Source organism: Equus asinus, chromosome 2 (assembly GCF_041296235.1).
Source record: "Equus asinus isolate D_3611 breed Donkey chromosome 2, EquAss-T2T_v2, whole genome shotgun sequence".
NCBI lineage: Eukaryota > Metazoa > Chordata > Mammalia > Perissodactyla > Equidae > Equus > Equus asinus.
The window spans coordinates 76,997,324-77,021,417 of NC_091791.1; the positions used below are offsets into that span (position 1 = coordinate 76,997,324).

Consider the following 24,094-nt stretch of genomic DNA (forward strand, 5'->3'; position numbering starts at 1 on the left):
AGGAACTTGTACATTCCTGGTCCCTGATGGACACTCACGAACGTTACCCCTTCCCCTCCTTCTGCCCCGACATGCCTGGGAACTCCTGTGAAGCACACTCGCCCTTCACCCTTCCCCACTAGCACCTACTCCAAGCAGCCAGGCCTTAAAACAACAGAAAACAAGACACCCGCGGAACGAGCAAGGGCCCCAGACTGTATTTCCAGCCTTAATCTGTCCACACAGGGAAGACAAATGAACCGGGCAGTGGACAGCGGGTGCCATTGCCAGATCATTAATTAGCAACTTGCTCAGCCTTGGCAGGAAATCGTTCATCATTTTCAGATGAGTAGAGAACTGCAGACCCCTCGAACTGCCCTCCCTCATTCTGCACCAGTGTGTTGAATGCGACCGTCCCCGCCAGAGCTTTCCTTCCCACGGTGCCTTATCAAGATAAGTGACCAGGGCGCTGCTGCCATGTGATCTGCTGAACGGAAGAACCCTGAACTCAGAAGGGCGCTGGGCCCAATGGCTTCTAGGGCTGCAGGGCCAGGCCGGAAACCCAAAAAGATAGAAGGAGACTTGCAGAACAAGATGAGAAGACGAATAAACTATTTGCTTTGAGAATGAACATGATGTTCCAGAAAAATCCACTTCGGCTGCCAAAGTAACCCTTTTGGAGTTCACAAAGAACCTCACCAGGGCTCCCACACGCACGCTCAGTGCTCAGGGCTTGTACGGCGTTTCACAGCAATCCGGTGAAGTAGGGTTACTGAGATGCTTCACAGAGGAGGGACCAGAGGCCTGGCCATCAATAGTTACCGTCCAAATCGAAATATCTAGTAAGAGGCTGATTTGGAATCCAACCAACATCTGTTTGATTCCAAAGCTCAGGCCAGCTCAATGACACCATCCTGTGTCCCTCGACAGGGTGACAGGTCACCATGAACAAGACAGCCACTGGCTAATAGTGTCCTAACCACTGATTGCCCACTGCCTTGAAACACACACAGGTCCTTTGTGCTGAACAGGTGATGCATCTTTGGCCTTTTGACTGGTCCCTAGTCTTTAGAAGCCCCTTCTCTCTGGTTGTAACAATTTCAGATGGCTCAGGTTTATGGACAATGACATGTTCGTTGTTAGAGTGAGAGGGAAGTCCACGTTTTCCCCTGTGCCACAAAGGCAGAGAGACTGTCTCAACCAATTCATCAGGTCAGGAGCCTTTCAGGAAAAGGACACGGCCGAAAGTTCTCCCGGGAGAGGGCAGGAGGCTTCTCAGGAAGGAACAGGGAGAGGCGTCTACATGGAACCTCCAACCTAACCTGGCGAGTACAGGCCATCAGATGCCAAGAAAATGAGCAGCAAACATTGCTCTGAGCCCTCGAGACTTGGCTGGAAGTAGGGGAGACTCCACGACCTGGGGTGGTCAGGTGGTTGGGTTTCTGTCCTTCCAAGTGTGGCCCCTGCAGACGGCGGCCCCTGCCCGGCTCGGCGGTCGGGGAGCAGCACAGTGATGGGGGCTGCAGTGGGGTTGCTGCCCCACAGGAGACCGAGGGTTGGAGGCGGCTGTTGCTTTCACCGATCCGTCGTGCGTGAGGGGGCGCGCGAACGACATTAGGAAATGTCTTAAATGGTCTTAAATCTAAAACTAAAATTATTGTCACAAAACCGTATGTAGTTCTTAGTCTCTGATAGAATTAAGAACACATTTATTTATACCTGTGGAGAGTAGATATTTAGATTAGGGAAATCAAGGGTAAGCATGAAACTACAATTTTTTTTCTTGTTTCACTTATACCCCACTTTCTCCATCTCTGCTTTTATTCCTCCCCAAATTATTTAAAAGAAAATCCAGATTCTATACCAATTCACTAATAAACGTTTAACTGTGTATTTCTAAGAGAAATGGGCTACTTTAAAAAACATAACCATTTACCATTATCACCACAGCAATGTGAAAAATAATTCCTTAATATCATCTAAATATTCAGTCAATGCTTAAATTTCCCTGATTCTTTTCATAGTTTAAAAAAAGGAAATAAAACAATGTGCACTATATCTCAACCAAAAGTTCCTCCTCCTTCCTTTATCCCTTTGTTATTTATTTGTTGAAGAAACAGTCATTTGTCCTGTAGAATTTTCCGCATTCTGGATTTGCTGACTCTGTGATGCTGTTTCTCTATCTTGTTTTGTGTGAGTTGATAATAGATCTAGAGTCTTGATCAGATTTGGATTTTTTGCAGAATGATGTCCCAGCTGGTCCTGTGTCTTTCCCATAACCGTCCACCAGGAGCACTGGAAGGCCGCCACCTTTCCTTTTGGGATGTGAAGATTCGTCTATGGCTCAGGTAATGTCAGCCTGATCCATCCAGTAAGAAATGTCTCATCAACCTTCTACCCAATGGATTTGGCAGCTGTTGATGATCATTGCCAGGTTCATTATCTTATTAGGTCTGCAAAACGGCGATCCTCTAGCACAGTAATTCCTTCTGCATTTATTAGCTGGAATTATTTCATAAATAAGAACTTTTATTCATGAATTGGTCAGCTTCCCCAAAAGGTAGTTTGTACAGAAAAGTCCAAATAAATGCTTGATTCTTTCCATTTATTCACCAGTTTTCAGAATATTGGCTTGGTCTTCCAGCAATCTCCAACATGATCAATGCCGGATTTTTTGCTATCACTTTGGACTCAGGAATTGTAACTTCTTTGTTATAGTTCAACTCTCTGTTAGCATTATTCTTTTTGATGCTTAAATTGTCCCACCCCTGGCCAAAAAGAGTCCTTTCAAACTGGTCACTGGGTCCTTTTGACATTTCCTTGGTAGTCTTGGTTAGCATCTTTGTTTTCTTGTATTATAAAATAGTCTAGAATTATCTCATATTTTCTGCTAAGACCGGGAGACTAAAGTCTGCATGCTAGGGGTGATCATTACCGTTTGGTTTTCATTACTTCTATGTATGTTCAGTGGAAATACATATTTCCACAGAGCTTGGAAGTACATATTTAATTTCATTTGAAAAAGGAAAATACCTTATGAGTTCATACTTGTATTTCTAAATCAAATGTACGATTACAGGGATTTTATCTAACATTTGATTTTATGTGAGTTTTCTTTATTCTTACACTAAAAGTTCTTGATTCCTAATAACGCTGTGAGGTGTCTGTATGTGTGTAGTTTCAAAATAACAATATCAACAGCACTACTTATTACTAATAAAAATAAGACTGCTGAATCCTTTAAAAATTTTCTTTGTATTCTTTTTTTTGTTTGTTTTTGATAGCTCTCAAATCCATTCACCTCTCTATACATCTCTCCCCAATCCTCTTCATTTTCTTGTGGACCACAGGCTGGCAAACTCCTTTTTTTTTTGAGGAAGATTGGCCTTGAGTTAGCATCTATTGCCAATCTTCTTTTTTTTTTTTCTCCCCAAAGCCCCAGTATGTAGCCGTATATCCTAGTTGTAAGTCATTCTAGTTCTTCTGTGTGGAATGCTGCTACAGTATGGCTTGATGAGTGGTGTGTAGGTCTGTGCCTGGGACCCAAACTAGCGATCCCCAGGCCACTGAAGTGGAGTGTGCAGACTTAACCATTCAGCCACAGGGCCAGCCCCCTTACCTTCATTTTTGAAGGACGGTTTTGCTGGCTATAAGATCCCTGGCTGTCAGTTTCTTTTTCTTTCAGCACTTTGAATTTGACAGCCACTATATTCTGGCCTTCATTGTTTCTGAGAAGTCCATTGTTAATCTCATTGTAGTTATTTTTATCTTGTTATTTTCAAATTTTTCCTTTGTCTTTGATCTTCAATGGTTTAACTGTGACATTTCTACTTGAGGGTCACTTTATGTTCATTCTAATTGGAGTTTGGTGGGCTTCTTTTTGTGTGATTGCTTATCATTAACTTTGGAAGTTTTCAGTCATTATTTCTTCAATTTTTGTTTTTTGCCCTTTCCTCTTTCTACTTTCCTCATAGTACTCCCAATACATGAATGTTGGTATGCATTGAATGTTGTCCCACTGATCTCTGAGGATTCGTTCTCTGTTCTCTTTTCTTTCTGCACTCCAGATGGGTGATCTCTATTGCTCTAACTTTAGTATGATCAGATTTTCCTCTTTAATGAAAACATTAGCATGTAAACATGGGGTAAATTCTATCATGTTAAAAAAAAATCACTCTCTTGCCCCACAGCCCCTCCAGCTATTGTTTCATTTCTATGCTCCCACCTTCACAAGAAAACTCTTCAAAAGACATTTCTGTTTCTCCTGTTCTGTTAATCCCACTTTAAATTTTCACCTCCACTACTGCATCAAAATTGCTCTTGTCAAGGTCACTTTTGCCCTCTGTGTTACAAAAACCAATTGTCAGTGCTCAACGGTCATCTTACTTGATCCATCAGCAGCATTTGATCATTCTTTCTGCTTTATATACTTTCTTCCCTTGGATTCAAGGACAATAAACTCTTCTGGTTTTCCTCCTACCTCACTGACAATTTCTCAGTGTCCTTTGCTGATTCCTCCTCATTTTTCAACACTCTCTTAACATAAGAGTGCCCATGGCTATATCCTAGAACTTCATCCCTAGGATCTGCTCTCTTTTGTTTACATTTAGCTCCCATGGAAATCTAATGTTATGGCTTTGAAATATCAACTATATAGTGATGTATCTCAAGTTTATATTTTTAACCAGGACATTTCCACTGAACTCCAGACTGACTACTACAATGCGTCCACCTGGACGTCTGTTGGGCATCTCAGTATTAACATGTTCAAAATTGAAATCCTGACCTTGCCCATGAAATCTGTTCTTCCCAAATTCTTCCCCAAACTATTAAATAGAAACTCCATCTTCCCAGTTGTTTGGGCCAAAAAGCCTGGAGGTATCCTTAATTCCTTTTTATCTCTCACAATCTACATCCAATTATTCATCAAACTATTACAGGTCTACCTTCAAAATGTATCCATTCTTTGATGATTGTTTACCAACTCTACCACTACCATTGTAGTCCAAGCCACAAGATCTCTTTCCTGAATTACTATAGTGGCCTCCTAACTAGTATCTACTTTACTATAGATGGGAAGTCTGTAGAAGTCCATTATCAACCAGAATCATGATTTTAATTTTTTCCAATTTTTATATTTTCTAAAATATAAAAGGGTTATGCAACGATCACATATATACACACATCTCTCTCTCATACACACACACAATTTTATTCTGATCAATAAAATTCATACACACACACAATTTTTCTGATCAATTTGAAAGTAAAGTTGCAGACATCATCATATTTCACCCTCAATACTTTAGCATGCAGCAATGAAAAATTAAGATCTTTCTGAGACTACATATCTACAATATCATAAACCAGAACTTTTTTCCTATATTCAGAATTCTCCAATAGCTTCCTATCTCTCTCAAAACAAAATTCAAAGTTTCTACAAAGGCTACAAGCCTTAACTTCTGGCCCCCATTGCCTCTCATACCTTATCTCCTACTGCTCTTCCTGTCAGCCACACTGGCCTCACTACTATAGCTGCTTTTGGATGCAGTTATGTCTTAATTGGATCATTCTTCCTCCAGATAGCCCAAAGACTTGCTCCTTCATCTTCTTCAGATCTTTGTTTGAATATCTTCTCAGTGAGGCCTCTACTCCACCCCAAACCAATGCAGTTCCTATGCCTCTTACCTGCTTGTTTATCAGCTAATGTGTAAGAAACTACCCCAAAAAACTTAGTGGCTCAAAAAAACAACCTTTGTAATTGCTCATGACTGCATGTTTCAGAAATTTGGTCTGGGGTCACTCAAGCAGTTGCACTTACTTATCCGGCTGCTCAACTAAGGTTGATGGTCTAAGATGGTCTCACTCACACAGAGCAGTTGATATGGCTGTTTGTTGGGTGGCATTCTCCACAAGATAAGCCCAAACTTCTTCACATGCCTCAGGTCTTAGCACAGCAAGAGAGTGGTAGGTACAAGGCACTTTGTGGGCTGAACTTAAAATTTATGCATCACTTTCATCACATAGGTCAAAGCAAGTCACGAAGCCAATCCAAATTCAAGGGTGTAGAGAAATAAACCACCTCTTGGTGAAAAGAATGGCTAAGTCACATTGTGAAAGAATGTACATATAGGCATGTAAAGATTTTGTAGTCATTTTCAGCAATTTACCACAATTCTTTATTTTTCTCCATAGTACTATTAGCATCTGACGCATTGTTTTATTTATTTAATGTCTGTCTCTCTCCCCATTAACAGACTGGAGTGATTCTGGGATCAATACTTGCTCTTCTCAAGGCACACTATTTCCTTTGTGATCTCATTTAGTCCTATAGCTTTAAATGCCAACTTCTTGTTTAAAATTATTTTTATCATACAGTAAAATTGACCTCTTAATGTACAGTAATATGAATTTTAACATGTGTATAAGTTTGTGTAACCACCACCACTATCAACATACACAACAGTTTCTTCAATCCAAAAAAATTACCTCCTCTCTCCACCAATAACCCCTGGAAACTGCTGATCTAGTCTTCAGGTCTATAGTTTGCCTTTTCTGAGAAAGTCATATAAATGGAATCATTACCACCTTTTGGAAGTGGCTTCTTTCACCCAACATAATGTGTTTGAGATTCTCCCAAGTTGTTGTGTGTATCAATAATTTATTCCTTTTTAAAGTAGTATCATGTTGTATGGATATACCAGTTTATCAGTTCACCTGTTGAAGGACATGTGGATTGCTTCTAGTTTTTTACTACTATAAATAAAGTTGCTACTAACATTACCATACAGGTTTCTATTCAAACATATATTTTCTTTTTTTCTAGGGCAAACACACAGAATTTGGACTGCTGGGTCTTCTACCTAAATGTGTTTGTAAGAAATTGCCAAACCATTTTCCAGAGTGGCTTTATCATCCTGCACTCCCACCAGCACTGTAAAAGAGTTTCCAGTTGCTCTGTATCCTCACCAGCACTTGGTATTGCTGCTATATTTTTTATTTTAGCCATTTTAATGAGTAGTGGTATCTCAGGATTTTAACTGGCATTTCCCTAAAGGCTAGTAACATTGAACAACTTTACATACACCTATTTGCCACCTTCATATCTTCTTTGGTGAGGTATCCATGTCTTGGGTTTGGGTTTGGTTTGGTTTGGAGTTTCGTTTAGTTTTAAAATTCTTTTTATATTCTGGATATAATGCTTCTTCAGATATGTGATTTTCCCCCATTCTGTAGCTTGTCTTTTCATTTTCTTGACAGTGTCTTGTATAGGGCAAAAGTTGTTAATTTGGATGAAGTCAATTTATACTTGTATTTTCTTGCATGGATTGTGCTTTTGGTATCATGCCTAAGAACTCTTTACCTAATCCTAGATCATGAAGATTTACTCCTATGTTTACTTCTAAAAGTTGTATAGTTTTTGTACTTTACTTTAAAATCTATAATCCTTTTTGAGTTAATTTCTGTATAAAGTGTGAGGTTTAGGTCAAGGATCATTTTTATTATGGATTCCCAACTGCTCCAATACCATTTGTTGAAAAGGCTAGGTTTTCTCTGTTGAATTGCTTTTGCATCTTTGTAAAAGAAAAATTAATTGGCCATATTTGTACAGATCTATTTCTAGATTCTCTGTTCTGTTCCACTGATCTATTTCTATACCTTAACCACACAGTACTGATTACTGTATCTTTAGAGTAGGTCTTAAGTTGTGTAACGTAAGTACTCTCAAGTTCGTTGTTTTTGAAAAGTTTTAGCTATTCTAGCTCCTTTACCCTTTCATGTAAATTTTAGATCAGCTTGTCTACATCTACAAAACAATCCTGCTGGGATTTTTGTAGTATTTTGTTAAATCTATTGATCAATTTGTGAAGAACTGACATCTTGACTATGTTGAATCTTTCCATCCATGAACATTGTATGTCTCTCCATTTATCTAGTTCTTCTTTTATTTCTTTTTATAAGCATTTTGTAGTTCTTAGTGTATAGGTCCTCTACATGTGTTTTAGATTTGTATTTCAGAATCTAGTTTTGGGGGCTTTAAACTGTACTGTTTCTAAGTTCAGCTTTCAATTGTATAGTACTAGTTTATAGAAATATAATTGATCTTTGTGTGTTGACTTTGTATGCCATAACCTTGCTAAACTCACTTATTAGTTCTAGCACTTGTTTTAGTTATTTTTGGTAGATTCCTTAGGATTTTCTACCTATGGTCATGTGCCACATGACATTTCAGTCGATGATGGACTGCACATATCATGGTGGTCCCATAAGATTAGTACCGCATAGCCTAGGTGTGTAGTAAGCTATACTATATAGGTTTGTGTATATACTCTCTATGATATTTGCACAAAGACAAATTCACCTAACGATGCATTTCTCAGAACATATCCCCATCATTAAGCGACATATGACTATATTCAGTCATTTCCTCCGGAAATGGAAACAGTTACATTCTTTCCTTTCCAGCCTGTATGCTTTTTATTTCCTTTTCTTGCCTTGTTGCACTGGCCAGGAGTGCGAGTGCTATGTTGATTAATAGTAGTAAGCACAGACATCCTTACTTATTTCTATTTTAGAAGGAAAGCATTAATTCTTTCATCATTAAGTATGATGTTATCTCTAAGTTTTTTGTAGTTGCCCTTTAAGAGGCTGAGGAAGTTCCCTTCCTCACCTAGCTTGCCGAAAGCTTTTACTATGAATGGATGTTGTATTTTGTCAAATGCTTTTTCTGTATCAATTGGTATGATCATGTGGTTTTTCTTCTTTAGCCTTTAATCTTCTTTAATGTAGATTACTTTGACTTATTTCCAAATATTGAACCAGCCTTAAATATGGGAGATAAACTCTGCTTGGTCATGGTGTATTATTCTTTTTATGTATTTCTGGATTGATTTGCTAATAGTCTGCTGAGGATTTTTGCTTCTATGCTCATGATAAATATTAGTCAGCTTTCTTTTATTGTCCTGTCTTGTCTTATTTTGGACAAACGCCACATTCTTTTAAAATGAAAAAATCTTCATTTTAAAATACACAATTATCAAAAATCTGATACTTTCTATTACCGTTTTGAAAGATTTTATTAATTTTCATATGCTAAAGTGGGTCACCTCAAGAAGACAAGCCAGTACCCAGGCTATGTTCAAGGTGTTTGACTATAGAGAAAACTACTGGCCCCTCCTGAACTGTGCACATGATACAGGTGATGGTGGAGCATGTTCTTTTGAGACTTTTAATCAATTCAGAGACCTCTCATATATTCATATACATGCACACACACACACACATACGTACATGTTACATACATAAGCACAAAAAAAGGAGGAGAATGATTACCACTAACACAGCACCAGCTAATACTTGCCTTGTGCTTACTATGCATCTGGCATTCAGCTAAGCATTTTACAACATTATCTCCTTTAAACCAAGCAAAAAAATGTTTTTTGTCTGTACATGGCAGATGCTTTGATAAGCCACGTATCTTGCAATGGCCTTACAAAGTATATAAAGAGGTGAGTTACATCTTGTACCCTGACCTCAAAGCTTATGTTCCTAATTACTATGTCATACAGTTTTGAGATACTATTCTTTTTTTTTATTGAGTTATTGATAGGTTACAATCTTGTGAAATTTCAATTGTACATTAATGTTTGTCAGTCATGTTGTAGGTGCACCACTTCACCCTTTGTGCCCACCCCCCACCCCACCTTTCCCCTGGTATCCACTAAACTGTTCTTGGTCCATAGTTTTAAATTCCTCATATGAGTGGAGTCACACATAGATTATCTTTCTCTTGCTGGCTTATTTCACTTAACATAATTCTCTCAAGGTCCATCCATGTTATTGCAAATGGAATGATTTTGTTCTGTTTTGCAGCTGAGTAGTATTCCATTGTATATATGTACCACATCTTCTTTATCCATTCGTCTGTTGATGGGCACTTAGGTTGCTTCCACGTCTTGGCTATTGTAAACAGTGCTGCAATAAACATTGGGGTGCACAGGACTTTTGGGATTGCTGACTTCAGGCTCTTTGGATAAATACCCAGTAGTGGGATGGCTGGATCATATGGTAGTTCTATTTTTAGTTTTTTGAGGAATCTCCATACTGTTTTCCATAGTGGCTGCACCAGTTTGCATTCCCACCAGCAGTGTATGAGGGTTCCTTTTTCTCCGCAACTTCTCCAACATTTGTTGCTATTAGTTTTAGATATTTTTGTCATTCTAACGGGTGTAAGGTGATATCTTAGTGTAGTTTTGATTTGCATTTCCCTGATGATCAGCGATGATGAGCATCTTTTCATGTGCCTATTGGCCATCGGTATATCTTCTTTGGAGAAATGTCTGTTCATGTCTCCAGCCCATTTTTTGATTGGGTTGTTTGATGTTTTGTGGTTGAGTTGCGAGAGTTCTTTATATATTACGGATATTAAGCCTTTGTCAGATATATGACTTGCAAATATTTTTTCCCAGTTAGTGGGTTTTTTTTGTTTCAATCCTGTTTTCATTTGCCTTGAAGAAGCTCTTTAATCTGATGAAGTCCCATTTGTTTATTCTTTCTATTGTTTCCCTTCTCTGAGAAGGCATGGTGTCCGAAAAGATCCTTTTAATACTGATGTCAAAGAGTTGAGATACTATTCTTAATCTACTTTTTCACTTAATATATCTCCTCCATCCTTTTTATTGGCTATATCATATTCCAGTGGTAAACTGCATTTTCCAAAATGGTCACAATAATCTCCCTTCCAATGTGCTATTCTTGCATTGTAATTCTGATTCTTCTCCCATGAAGAAGTGTGGTTTATTTTCCCTCCCCCTTGAATTTGGGTAGGTTTGACTGTGGAAGAAGTGATACTGTTATTTCTGAGGTTAGGTCACAACAGGTAATATTGATTCCCTGCCTGACTGTCATGAGCCATTCATTCTTGGAACTCTGACCATCGTCCTGTGAGGAAGCCCAAGCAACCACATGAAGAGGCCATGTGTCAGTATTCTTGTCAACAGCCCTAGCTGAGGTCCCAGCCAATAGCATCAACCACCGAATTTGTGTGAGCACCTTCAGATCAGCACTGGCCAACAGAAATATAACGTGAACCCCTAATGTGGGTCACATATGTAACTTTAAATTTTCTAGTAACCACATTAAAATCAATTTTAATATGTTTAATTTAACCCAATATATCAAAAATATCATTTTGACATGAATCAATATAAAAAAGTGATTGAGATAGTTTAGTTTCTCTTTATCACACTAAGTCTTCAAAATCCACTGGATGTTTTACACTAACAGCACATCTCAATTCAGACTAACCTCTTTGCAACTTCTCAATAGCCACTTGTGGCTACTGTACTGTGGCAGCTTCATATGATTCCACCTTTCAACTGTCAGTTCCAGCCTTGGGTTTTCACGGCTGAGACCCAAACATCACAGAGTTATAAAGTTGTTCCTGCTATCCTCTCTTTGAATTCTTGACCCACAAAATCCGTGAGATAACAAAATGGCAACTAAATTTGGGGTGGTTTATTATGCATCGATAGTAGCTGGACTACCAGCCTATGAAAGCTCTATAATTTATCAAAACATTTCCCTACTTAGGTGTTTTTCCCACCTCTTCCCAGGATTTTATGATAAACAATGCTATGATAAGCAATATAATCTCTGTAAGCTAGTCTACTTCCTTAAATAGTTTGAGAGTGGCTTTTCTGGGTCAATGGGAACCTACATTTAGTAAATTTACATTTACGTTGTCAAACTGCTATCCAAAGCAGCTTAACCAGTTTTCATCAACAATAATGCATACGTGCCCACCTGTGCTTCTTTTGATTAATTCTGGCCCTTTTCTAGTTTGACATGAATGCTTAGTTCCTTTCTTTTCTGTTCTATAACATTCCTCTATAATTTTGCTTTACTTTACATTTTAAACTACCAGTGATATATCTTTATTGTAAAAGATTCAAGTAATACATAAACTATATAAAAGCAGTCCTATACCATTATTATATGCTTTGGCTTTTTTCCCAATTAATGTCTTAGACATCTTTCCCTGTCAGTTCATAAAGTTTAACTCATTGTGTGAATTGATTAAGTGACTGCTTTATAATTAACTGTTAAATGTTAAATGACTGCATGGCAGTCCAAAGAATGCATGGATCTTAATTTAACCACTGCCCTGGTGACTCCAGCTTTTCACTACTATAATGTTCTAAAGACCAACTTTACTCTTTCTTAGATTTTAAGAAGTTGAAATGTTAGATCAAAGGGCAGAAACTTTTTAAAAGTTGGTAGATATAGTCAAATTATGCTTCTCACCACCCAACACATTGTTAATTCACAATTCCTTCAACAATACATGTGTGTCTATTTTCTTGCTCACTCAAAAGCATCAAATATATCTTATTAATTTTTGCCAAATAAGCCCCCCAAAAATATGATCATTTTAATCCACATTTTCTAAAGTTGGTCATCTCTTTTTGAATTTGACCCTTTGTCCTTTTTTCTGACAATTGTACATGCATATCCCAGACCATTTTTCCACTGAGAATTTTATATTTTTCTTATGTATTTTTAAGAACTCTTTAGATATTCTAAGTGTTATTTGTTATATATGGTGGTGGTAATATTTTCTCCAAGTCTGGTTCTTTGTATTTTAATATTGTGAAGCCTCTGGTCATACAAAAGTTTTTAGTTTTCATGTGTATGATTTTTAAATTTTCATGGCTTCTGAGTTTTCTAATTTAAAAAGACAACTGTTAAGTTATAGACAATACATGTATGTATGCTTGATTAAATATTTCAAAAGACACAGCCAAAGTCAAAATTTCACTTCAGCATTCCAATACCACATCCTTCTCAAAGATAACTGTTAAAGTTTGGCCTTTATTTTCCCAGATCTTTTTGAATACATATAATATATATGTACACACAGAAAAAGTTTCACTCTTTAAAATATAAATAAGGCCATAATATATAAATTTTCTGCAGCTTGCTTTCTTAACTTAACAAGATATCATGGGGGTATTTCTCTGGCCGTAGATAGAGCTCTATCTCATTCTTTTTACTTGCTACATAGGATTCTATAGTAACTATTTCCATATTGATAGATATTTAGGTTCTTCAAATATTTCACTAGTACAAACCATACTACAATGACATCCTCACAAGTGAGAAGTTCTTCAGGATAGTGGTGCACAGAATATTTTTGTTAAATGTGTAATTTATTGACTGTCTCCTCTTTGATGGTCAAAAGGAATAAACTACATCTGCATGATTTACCACACTACATTTAATGGCTGTTGCTTCGTTATGAGTTTTCTTATGTTGTTTAAGGGCTGAACTCTGGGGAAAAGCTTTCCCGCACTTATTACATTCATAAGGTTTTTCTCCAGTATGGATTCTCTAATGTTCAACAAGGCTAGAGCTATGTCTGAAGGACTTCCCACATTTGTTACACTGATAGGGTTTTTCTCCAGTATGAATTCTCTGATGTCCATAAAGGTTGAGCTCTTCATAATGGCTTTCCCACAGTCATTACATTGATAGGGTTTATTTCCGCTATGAGTTTTCTGATGTCCAGCAAAGGATGAGCTATATCTGAAAGATTTTCCACATTTACTACAATGATAGGGTTTCTCTCCTGTATGTATTCTTTGATTACTAATAAGAGTTGAGCTCTTCCTAAAGGCTCTTCCACAGTCATTACACTGATATGGTTTCTCACAAGTATGGATTTTCTGATGTTTCAACACAGTTGAGTTATCCCTGAAAGCTTTCCCACATTCTTTACATTTAAAAGGTTTCTCTCCACTATGTAGCCTCTCACGATGAGTAACGGCTGCATTCTGAGCAAAGGCTTTCCCACAGTCATTACGTTTGCAGGGTTTGTGACCAGTATGAATTCTGTGATGACTTAAAAGGATAGAGTTCTTTCTGAAAGCTTTCCCACATTCACTGCATTTATGGGGTTTCTCTCTAGAATGAATTTTCTGATGACTAACAAATGTTGAGTGCTTCTTGAGGAATTTCCCACATTCAGTACATCTATAAGGTTGCTTGCCTATGTGGATTTTATGATGATTTAAAAGGGATGAGCTGCTCATAAAGGCTATCCCACATTCTTTACACTTACGGGGTCTCTCACCAGTATGATTTCTCTGTGGCTAATGAAGGAGGAATTATATTTGAAGACTTTCCCACACTCCTCACATTTATAGTGCATCTTCTCTGTGGAACTTCTGCCCTCTCAACCTAGGCCTCTTTCCATCATGACAGTTTTTGTTCGCTCTCCCAGATCAGATCCTTCAGAAATATTTTGCTTTAGGGCCAACATCTTTGTTTCAAACCAGTACTCCTGGACTGAAAGAAAATTTCAAAAATCAAATGTTCTCTTTGTTGAAATACCGAAAATGAGAGCTACACAAGGATAAGGATAATGTTCTATTCTACACAAGTAAGGGTTATGTAAAATTAACTCATCCCGCTTGTGATTCTTGCTCAGAAAAGATGGCAAAACTAAAGATAGTAGAAGTAAGTAGCAGTCAAAAGAAATGGAAGAAAGTTATATTATAAACATTGTATTTAAAGAATGCAAAGAGTATCAAAGAAGTTAGCAAGGTATGAGAATAACACAGGAAACATGCAAAAAAAGAAAAATGATGAGAACTGTGAGGATAAGCATAAATTTGGGGAGAAAGTCAAGCATCATAAAGTAAGCCATGATTACTAGCACAGATTCCTATAGGGTGGCACATTTGAGAAGATTGTAATTTCTCCAAGAACTTAATAACAACATTTCCTATGAGAATTTAACAGAGAACCAACATTTAATGATGCAGATAAAAAACAGACAAAATATTTAAGGAACCAAAATAGTTCTCATGTCAAAAGATTTTAGTATAATCTAATTTTCTAACATATCTAAAAAAGAACATACCAACCCAAAGGAGAACTATGTGATTTTTCTCTAGCTGTTTACAAAATACAGATACAAGACCCAATAGAAAACATGCAGAATGAATCTGACAAAGAGATTCTGAAAAACTAATGGAGCCAAATTTGTGATAAATCAATAATCGTTGATCAATTCTTTTACTGAATGAATTTTTTCTACAAAAAGAAGTTATATCTACCTTTATCTACAGACATAGATATATATACACACATATATACATGTACATTTATAGTTTTTGTATATTTTATGTTTATTAGCCTGGGGAGAAATCCCATACATCAGATACCAGAGCTGAGACTTATTATTTAAGGAGATGCAACTTGGAGGTGAAGCCTGGTAAGAAACAGCTCAGATCCTTCAAATGTCCTTTAATGGGATATGTATTTAATGTGTAATGGTTAAACTAGAGAAAATTTCAAGATCCTGGTCGTAAAGGTAGGTGAAAGCAAATTAGTCATATGAAGAGGAAGACTGTGACAAAGGCAGCCCTGCAGAGCAGTGAGGAAAAGGAGACTATACCTATACTGGCATATTTGGGGAGGGGGCAGGGAGTAAATATGAACCCTACCTCATACCATGCACAAACATCCATTCTAAGAGGATGGTAAAGCTAAACATAAAAGACAAACAATAAAACTTCTGGAAGTTAACACAGGAAAATATCTTCATGAACTTGGGGAAAGGAAAGATTTATTAAATAGGACACAGAAAGCACGACAAGAAAGAAAAAGATTGATAAGCTAGAGTTCATTAAAATTAAGAGCTTCTATTCATCAAAAGACAATTAATAGTGAAAAGCAAACCACAGAGAGCAAGGTGATACTACATATGTAATCACTGAAGTGTTCTTTGGACAGATACCTCATAAACGATGATACGTTATGGTCAATAAACATTTGAAAATGTCCTCAACCTCATTAGATACCAGGAGTATGGATTTTAAAACCACAGTGAGATACATGACACACCCAAAGAATGACTAACTTCAGACGGCTGACAATATCAAGTGTTGGTAAGGATACGGCACAATGAGTACTCTCACACTGATGGTGGAAGTACAAATCAGTTTAAAACTTTGGAAACTATTTGGCATTATGTACCAAAGTTGAATATATGCATATCCTATAAAATAGAAATTCCACTTTTAGATACCTAATCTAATGCCCAATAGAAATGTATTCCATATGAATCAAGAGATAATATACAAGAATGTTCACAGCATTGATAATAGTCAAAAGTTGGAAATATCCATCCAAATACATGAGATAAACTATGGTATAGTCATATAGTGAATGAAATATTCTATAGCAGTAGTTTTCAAAGCATGGTGCCCAAACCAGTAGCATCAGCATCAGCACCATCTGAGAACTTGCATAAATTTTCAGTCCATACTCCAGGCTTACTGAATCAAAAATTCTGAGGGTGGGGTCTAACAATTACACTCAAGCGTGCATTCTGATACATGCTAGAGTTTTAAGAAACACTGATCCAGAGCAAAGACAATGAATGAGAATGGATGAATCTTACAAAATGTTATCCTTAAGAAGCCAGACCAAAAAAAATACTATACGGTTCCAGTCATATAAAATTTAAAAACAGGCCAAAATAAACTACAGTGTTACTTTTAGGGGAGAGGGAGAGAACGGTTAATGATTGGGAGGAACCAAGATGTGATTTGGAAGAGTAAAGCCAGTGTTCTATTTCTCGACCCGAGTGCTGGTTACCAGGGTATTCAGTTTAAAAATATTAATTTAGGCTGTATATATATTTTCTGTCAACTTTTCTATATATGTATTAAATTTTTTAAAGTCTTTAAGAAAGATGAAAGGAAGCCTAGCTTATGAGTCTCTTAATATTTTGATTAGAGAAATCCAAATACAAATTGCAAAATATCTAAAAAATGATGTTAATAAAATCTACATATCAGAATCTATTGAATAAAACCAAAACATTGCATGAACAAAAGTGTAAGGCTTTAAATATCTATATTACATAAACAAGAAAGAAAATCAATGAATTAAGTAAACTAAAAAGGTTAGAAAAAGCAAATAAACCTAAGGAAAGAAAAGGGAAAAGGAATTAAAGATTAAAAAGCAGAAAACAATGCTAATAAATGCATCTAAGAGCTCTTTAAAAAAACAAAATGGAGCTAATGAATGAGCAAAAACGGAAAGACAAACAATGTAAGAAATTAGGAGAAAATAACCATAAATGTGGAGAATATTATAAAAGCCTACTTTGTTCACAACTACGCAGACAAATTTCAGAACTTGAATTATGGGATATCTTTTGGAAACTCTGAATTACCAAAACTGTTTTGGGAGAGAGAAGGAAAATCTACTTGGACAACTTACTACATAGGAGAGAATGCTATCAGAGAACCACCCCCAATTCCCCTCCCCTGCCCCCTGCCACGATGAATGAGCAAAAACAAAACAAAGCCCCACACCTTCAGGGACCCAGCTGTCACGTGAATTAAACTATACCAGAGGATGGAAATAGGAAGGGTCCAAAAAATTTTTAAGAAGTATTGCAAAATTGAAATAAAAGCTCAACGAAAATGGCCCGACAAAACAGAACATAAACAAAGTTCTTATGCATATCAGTGCAAAAATTTACATAAGATCAGCAAACAGAATCATCTATTGACATATTGAAAGAATAGTGTGCCACGACCAAGTGGGGTTCTACTAAGAATGCAAAGTCATTAAGATAATCGAGAGTAAAAGTTACCATATTAATAGATCAAAAGACACATATCATCTCCACATATGCTGAAAAGGCATTTGACAAAATTCAACATCCATGCTTAATTTAAAAAACAAAAATTTCTTAATAAAAGAGGTGAATTAAATACTTCCTCTACATAATGTATCCCAACACAATAACCAGCTAGATGGGAGAACCCTAGACACAATCCCATGAAAGACACAGAAAGACAAGCATATCCATCATTACTATTATTGCTGACAATACGAAAAAACGTCAAGACAAAACAAAGTTCAAAAATACATGCTCAACTACAATTCTGATAAAGAGAAATGCAAATTAAAATTACAAGAAAATAAAAAACTTTATTAGATTGGCAATGATCAAAAAGTATAAGACCCTGTTGACAAGGTATGCTCAAACTGGCATGCATACATTGTCATTAGGAGTATAAATACATATAATCTCTATGGATATTGGTAATAGCCACTAAATTTGAAAATTTACTTACCCTTCCATCTAGCAATTCTTCTTCTGGAATTTATCCTAGAGATTTACTCATACTTGAGAGAGATGATACGTGTATGAAGATACACCGCAGCACTTTTCGTGCTGTTATGTCCCTTAATAGGGAACTGATTACATAAATTACAGGATATCCATAAATGGGAACACTATGCTGGCAGTGAAAAGAAAAATAGTGGCTCTAAACAATATACCTATGTGAAATGATTTCCAAGACGTGACAACTGTGCTTTAAAAACAAGAATACATGTACATTCTTGCAAAGCATATGTTATATCTGGAAATTTCCACAAGAAACTTATACAAGGATGCCTCTGGGGAAGGGAACTGGGTGATTAGGAAAGGTATGTGAAGGAGGCTGCACACCATTTGAACTATCTGAATTTTGTACCATATGCATTTCTAAAAACTAATAGAGGGAAATACGGAAAAAAACGGGGGGAAGCATAAGACACTCAATGGATGTGAAATTTTTGTATAAATATTTATTAGTCCTCTAAACAGACAGAAGAAATATCAGAGGAAACACTGTTACTTTTTACTACATCTAAATTTTAAACATCCCATTTCAAAAACACCAAAATTAGGGGCTGGCCCTGTGGAATAGTGGTTAAGTGTGTGCTTTGCTTCGGTGGCCCAAGGTTCACGGATTCGGACCCTGGGCATGGACTACAGACCACTCATCAAGCCATGCTGTGGCAGCATCCCACATACAAAATAGAGGAAGATTGGCACAGATATTAACTCAGAGACAATCTTCCTCAAGCAAAAAGAGGAAGATTGGCAACAGATGTTAGCTCAGGGCCAATCTTCCTCAACAAAAATAAAGAAAGAAAGAAAAACAGAAAGAATAAGGAAGACTGAGTTCACAAGAATTTAGGGGGGTTAAGTTAAACATAGTAAGAACAAAAGGAATTACTGAAAAGTATCTTTTAAAAACCTAGGTTAAGCAAGATTATGTATCACTGGTATTTTCCATGAAATTCAGTTAGAAAAGTTTTCCTGATGGTGATACAGACAAAATGACAGAGTTTTAAAAGAATGACAGGATAAGTATTTCAGGTGAGAAAAAAAATCTACTTTTAAAGATTTAAAAATGAATTATGACACAGAGAAAGTGACATACAGAAATTTATGCAAAGAATACATAGAAAATAATGACAGCCAAGAGCAAAGGATAACAGAAGAGAAATAAAAGAAGACCCATGAGAAGAGGGAAGAAAATGCTTCCCCATCAGTCTGTTTGCCAAAAATAGTAATTACCTGATAGTTAAGAAACTATGCTTATACTTGGAATCTGCCATGCCAAACTCTACTTAGGGATATGGAGATGAAAACTAGAAAGGGTCAGAGAGTCAGTGAACAAGCCAACCACGGGAGAATGTGGAAGGAACTGAGAATGGACAGAAGGTAGAAACAGACAAAGGATAGCCTGACAAGTGCCGGAGATGGGGAGGGAAACACACATGAAGAGACTGAGGAGTGCAGGGCGGAAGGCTATGGGCCTGAGGCCCCGTGAAGGGAGCAGCTCTCCACAGGAGAGGAGAATGAAGAGAAAAATAGCAAGTCATTTGACACAAGGATGACATTAAGAAGAGGAAACTAGTGTCAGGGGCCCCAGCCCTGCTGCACAGACACAGGCCCGCCTAAGATGAGCCTTCTGACCAAGAACCTCCTCCTCACTTCTGTGTGCTGAGCTGCTGCTTGAAATGGTTCCCGCCTCACTCACCTGCACAAGAACCTGATGGAACTTCCTGTACTTCCATCCACGGCTCTGCCCCCTGCTTCAACTAGGTGATTAGTTTGGGTCTGGAAGAGAGCAGCCCTGTTCATAGGGAAAGAAAAGGAATGTGACCATGGTTACGGGCGCAAGGAGTTATCCCAGACCTCAACCTCAACTCCGGGGTCTACAATGGGCGTGGGTATGTCAGGGAGCCTTAGAGTGTGGCATCAAGGAGGTCCAGATCACGTAGTCATAGAGATGTAGGAGGGAAAGTCTGTTAGAAAACTGGGCCTCCTTGAGGATAAGAAACTCCTGTTGTTGGTGGCAGATGAATCCTGACATGGAAAATTTAGGGAACTGGGCTCAACTACACACAAAGCTGCCCATCTCAAATTCTGTAAGATTCCAACCTTTCTGACGGGTGGAAGGAGCATAAACTCCAACCTCTAAGCCCACGCTAAAACAAAACAAAACAAAACAAAAAAACTCACCCATTTAAGATTTTTAAACACGCCAAATCATTTATCTTGTGAAAATGCATAGTTGCCCAGTAGACCAATTCTTCTTTTTTTTTTTGAGGAAGATTAGCCCTGAGCTAACTACTGCCAATCCTCCTCTTTTGCTGAGGAAGACTGGCCCTGAGCTAACATCCATGCCCATCTTCCTCTACTTTATATGTGGGACGCCTACCACAGCATGGCTTGCCAAGCCGTGCCATGTCTGCACCCTGGATCCGAACCGGCGAACCCCGGGCCACGGAAGCGGAACGTGTGCACTTAACTGCTGCGCCACCAGGCCGGCCCCCCAATAGGCCAATTCTAAGTCAAAGAGAAAGACGTCCTTACCCACAAATACTGGATTTCCATAGTTTTCCAGCATCACATCCCTGTACAGGGCCCGCTGAGCAGCATCCAGGTATCTCCATTCAATCTGGGTAAAGGCCACAGCCACATCCCCAAATGTCAGTGATCTCTGCAAAACCAGACCCAATGCTGTTCATCCGGGCCGCTGACACCCTCGCCCCTGAGGTAGGGAGCCAAGAAGGCCTCACAAAAGGAAAGCAAGAAATTCAAGGCAAGTTGCTGATAGTTCAGATTGTTTGGGAGGCAAGCGCGACACAGTTAACAAAAGAACGGAGGAGAAAAGGATGACATGTTCAGAGAGAAGACCTGCTTCACAGGAATGAAGAACTAAAAGAGGAGAAGCTGGAGAACCCAGCGAGGCGTGAGAGGAGGTTGGACCCCTCACTTCAGCAACACAGCTCTCCTCGTCTTCTTCCAGCACACCCAGCACGCTCCTTTCCCCGGGCCTGGCGTCTGCTCATCCCTCACTTCATTGGTCTTTGCTTAAAAGTCACCTTCTCAGAAAGGTCTTCTCTTTTCTCTTCTCCTATCCTCACCATGACTCACTTAAAACATTTTTCTTCACAGGATTTCTCACTGCCTGGCAGGAGAGGTGTAGATTTACTGTCAATATCTCCTATAATGTGAGCTCCAGGAGGGCAGAGATCACTTGGGTCACTGCTGTCTTCCCAGCCTAAAACACTGCTTGGCACACGGAAGTGTTCAAGGATTTGTCAATCAACACGTTAACAGAAACTCTGAAAGAAATGCAAAGTGATATTGGCTTTATCCTAGAATTTACAGGGACTATGGTCTGACTCTGGGGCAGAATATTAATGTACATATTTTTTTTAATTGCCATTCATAGCAGTAGCAACTTAACATGTACTAGTCACAGTGCCAGGTCCTAAGATATACGCCATCTCTCTGAATTCCCACCACACCTGTATAAAGCATTACTGTATCTATTTTATAGCCAAGGGTACTAAGCCTCAGAGAGTTGAAAGAACTTGCTTCAGGTCAAAGGGCTGGTTGGGGAGTACAGTATAAAAAGCAGCTACAAAAAGTGGTAATGAGACTACGGAGCAAACAGAAATAGCTCTGACATATTAAAAGGAAAAAATGGGTTAGTCTAAAAAACACAAAGGTGTTTCAAATGAAATAATTTGATTTGTTAGCCTGATAGCAATGTGGGTAAGCTCTAATTTTTAAAATTGTGTTACTCTTAGTTTGTACAATAAATATTCAAATATTTATTACTTCTTTTCAAAAAGTGCTTACTTCCTGCCAACTTCCCAAAATCCTCAAAACCCAGTTTTCTCCAGGATAAACGCAAACTCAGCCTAGCACTCTTGACCCTGAGTGTTTCCAACTTTCTTTGGAGCCAGATTGTTCTTGATCCAGCCGTAATGACTTCACTCATGTTGCAGCGCCTTCCCCTAGTCACCTCATCCTCAATTATGCAAACTTCATTTATTCTTCAGGAAGAACTACAGCGATCACCGCCACCCCACCCTGAAGACTCCTCTGATCCCCGAAGGTCAAGTGAGAGCTGCCATCCCTGAGCCGTGCATTTCATTCACTGATACTTTAGCCTGTGTGTCTTTATATGCTGTGTCTGTCTTTCACCTTCTGTGAGTTGGCAACGTCTTTGAGGCAATAGCTATGCCTTATGTGGAAAGTATTTTTCAGTTTCTAGCACTCTAGAAAGCAGAAACAGCAATAATCTATTTAGTGAAGGACTCTGTAACCGGCAGAGGGAAGGACGTGAAGGGATGCAGTGGAGACAGGGGTCCCTTCTCTAAGAGCAGCTCCCATCCAGCATTGGCTCAGGCAGCTCGCTCCATACACGGGGCAGAGCATCCTCCAGGCAACAGGCATAAACTCAACTTCACTTTGAAATTATGGCGATTTCTCAGGAAAAAGAAAAACCAAACTTGCCTAGATCTCAGCTCTTGGTAGTCTTGGGGCCATCTGTCTCCTGAACTGTTCTCCCCGGCAAAGGCAAAGAATCCTGAGTAAGCCAATCTGGGAAAGAAAGGAAACACGGGAAGTCCCTCGGTGTCCTATACTAGCTAGAACTTCATCTCTGCAAGGGGGACAAGGCCGGGCCACCACCATCCCTACTCCCCACAACGGCAGGGAGACAAGTGAAGATGTTAAGGTCAAGAAGAAAGGACATGGAACGTCTGCCTGGAGCCCAGCCTTGCAGGAAGCTCCAGGCCAAGCTCTGGCTGAGTCAGGCAGCCACCTTCGCCAACACGGTGGAAAAAGTTTCGTCGGTGACTCAGTCTCCGGGCCTCGGCGCAAACCTTTAAGCTTTCTGTGACGCGCCGCTCAGGCGGTCACTCAACACTGCACGGCTCCTGAAGGTGGGGCCTTGCCCACATCTCTCAGGCCCCTCCTAACCGGCTCCTTCCTCCATCTGACCCCGGGGAGAGGAGGGGCCCACCCGGTCTCAGACCCAGCCGTGCAGGCTGCGCCTACAGCGAAGCCACTACCACCCGAAGCGGTCCAGACCGCCGACACCGGCAAGAAAGCGACGCCCCGCTCAACTCACAGGGCAGGGCCAGAAACGGAAGTGGTCGCGGAGGCCTCTGGGAAATGTAGTCTGGGGTGCAGTCTGGGGTCTTAGGCTCTGCGTCCCATCCACCGGCAGTTTGGCATCTCCTAGGGAGCTTTGGAAAGTAATGCTGCCTGGGCCCAGCTGCGGAGATTCTGAATTAATGCTCTGGGTATGATCCTGGTATCAGGGTTTTTTTTAACGCTCCCAAGTGATTCTAATGTGCAGCCAAGATTGTCATCCGCTGCTAGATTGATGAGGATCTGTGAGACATGTTTTATGTTACTTTTGGGCAGCTGTTTATGGGTTCTTCGTTTGTTTTTCCCCCAAATATTCCTGTTTTGATTTCAAGCAAAGATGGTAAAAAAAAAAAGTATAGCATAGGGGCCAGGCCCGTGGCTGAGTGATTAAGTTTGCAAGGTCTGCTTGGGCAGCCCAGGGTTTTGCTGGTTGAGATGCTGGGCACTGACCTAGCACTACTCATCAGGCCATGCTGAGGCAGCGTCCCACATAGCACAACCCGAGGCGCTCACAACTGGAGTATACAACTATGTACTGGTGGGCTTTGGGGAGAAGAAGAAGAAAAAGAAGATTGGCAACAGATATGAGCTCAAGTGCCAATCTTTAAAAAAAAAAAAAGTATAGCACCGAGAACAATAAAAATTACGTTCTCATCATTTGTTGACATAGATGTTGGAACAAGATTGAATCAGTTTTTAACAAATGTATTATTTTCTAGAAAAAAAATATTTCTACTTATAAACTCCAGGAACTGGACAGCTTGGGAAGGAAAATGTATCTCTTTTCTT

At 38.9% G+C, this 24,094-nt stretch overlaps 1 protein-coding gene across 1 annotated transcript; it reads right to left on the reverse strand.

Moving 5' to 3' along the window:
• Positions 1–9,131: 9,131 nt before the first annotated feature.
• ZNF485 (zinc finger protein 485) lies at positions 9,132–23,343 on the reverse strand. Its single transcript, XM_070491660.1, is given in 5 exon segments — positions 9,132–13,466; positions 13,469–14,128; positions 14,131–14,328; positions 19,887–19,982; positions 20,726–23,343. Coding segments are annotated over 4 exon segments (1,146 nt in total). The 5' UTR covers positions 19,924–19,982; positions 20,726–23,343; the 3' UTR covers positions 9,132–13,215.
• Between the last annotated feature and the right edge of the window lie 751 nt (positions 23,344–24,094).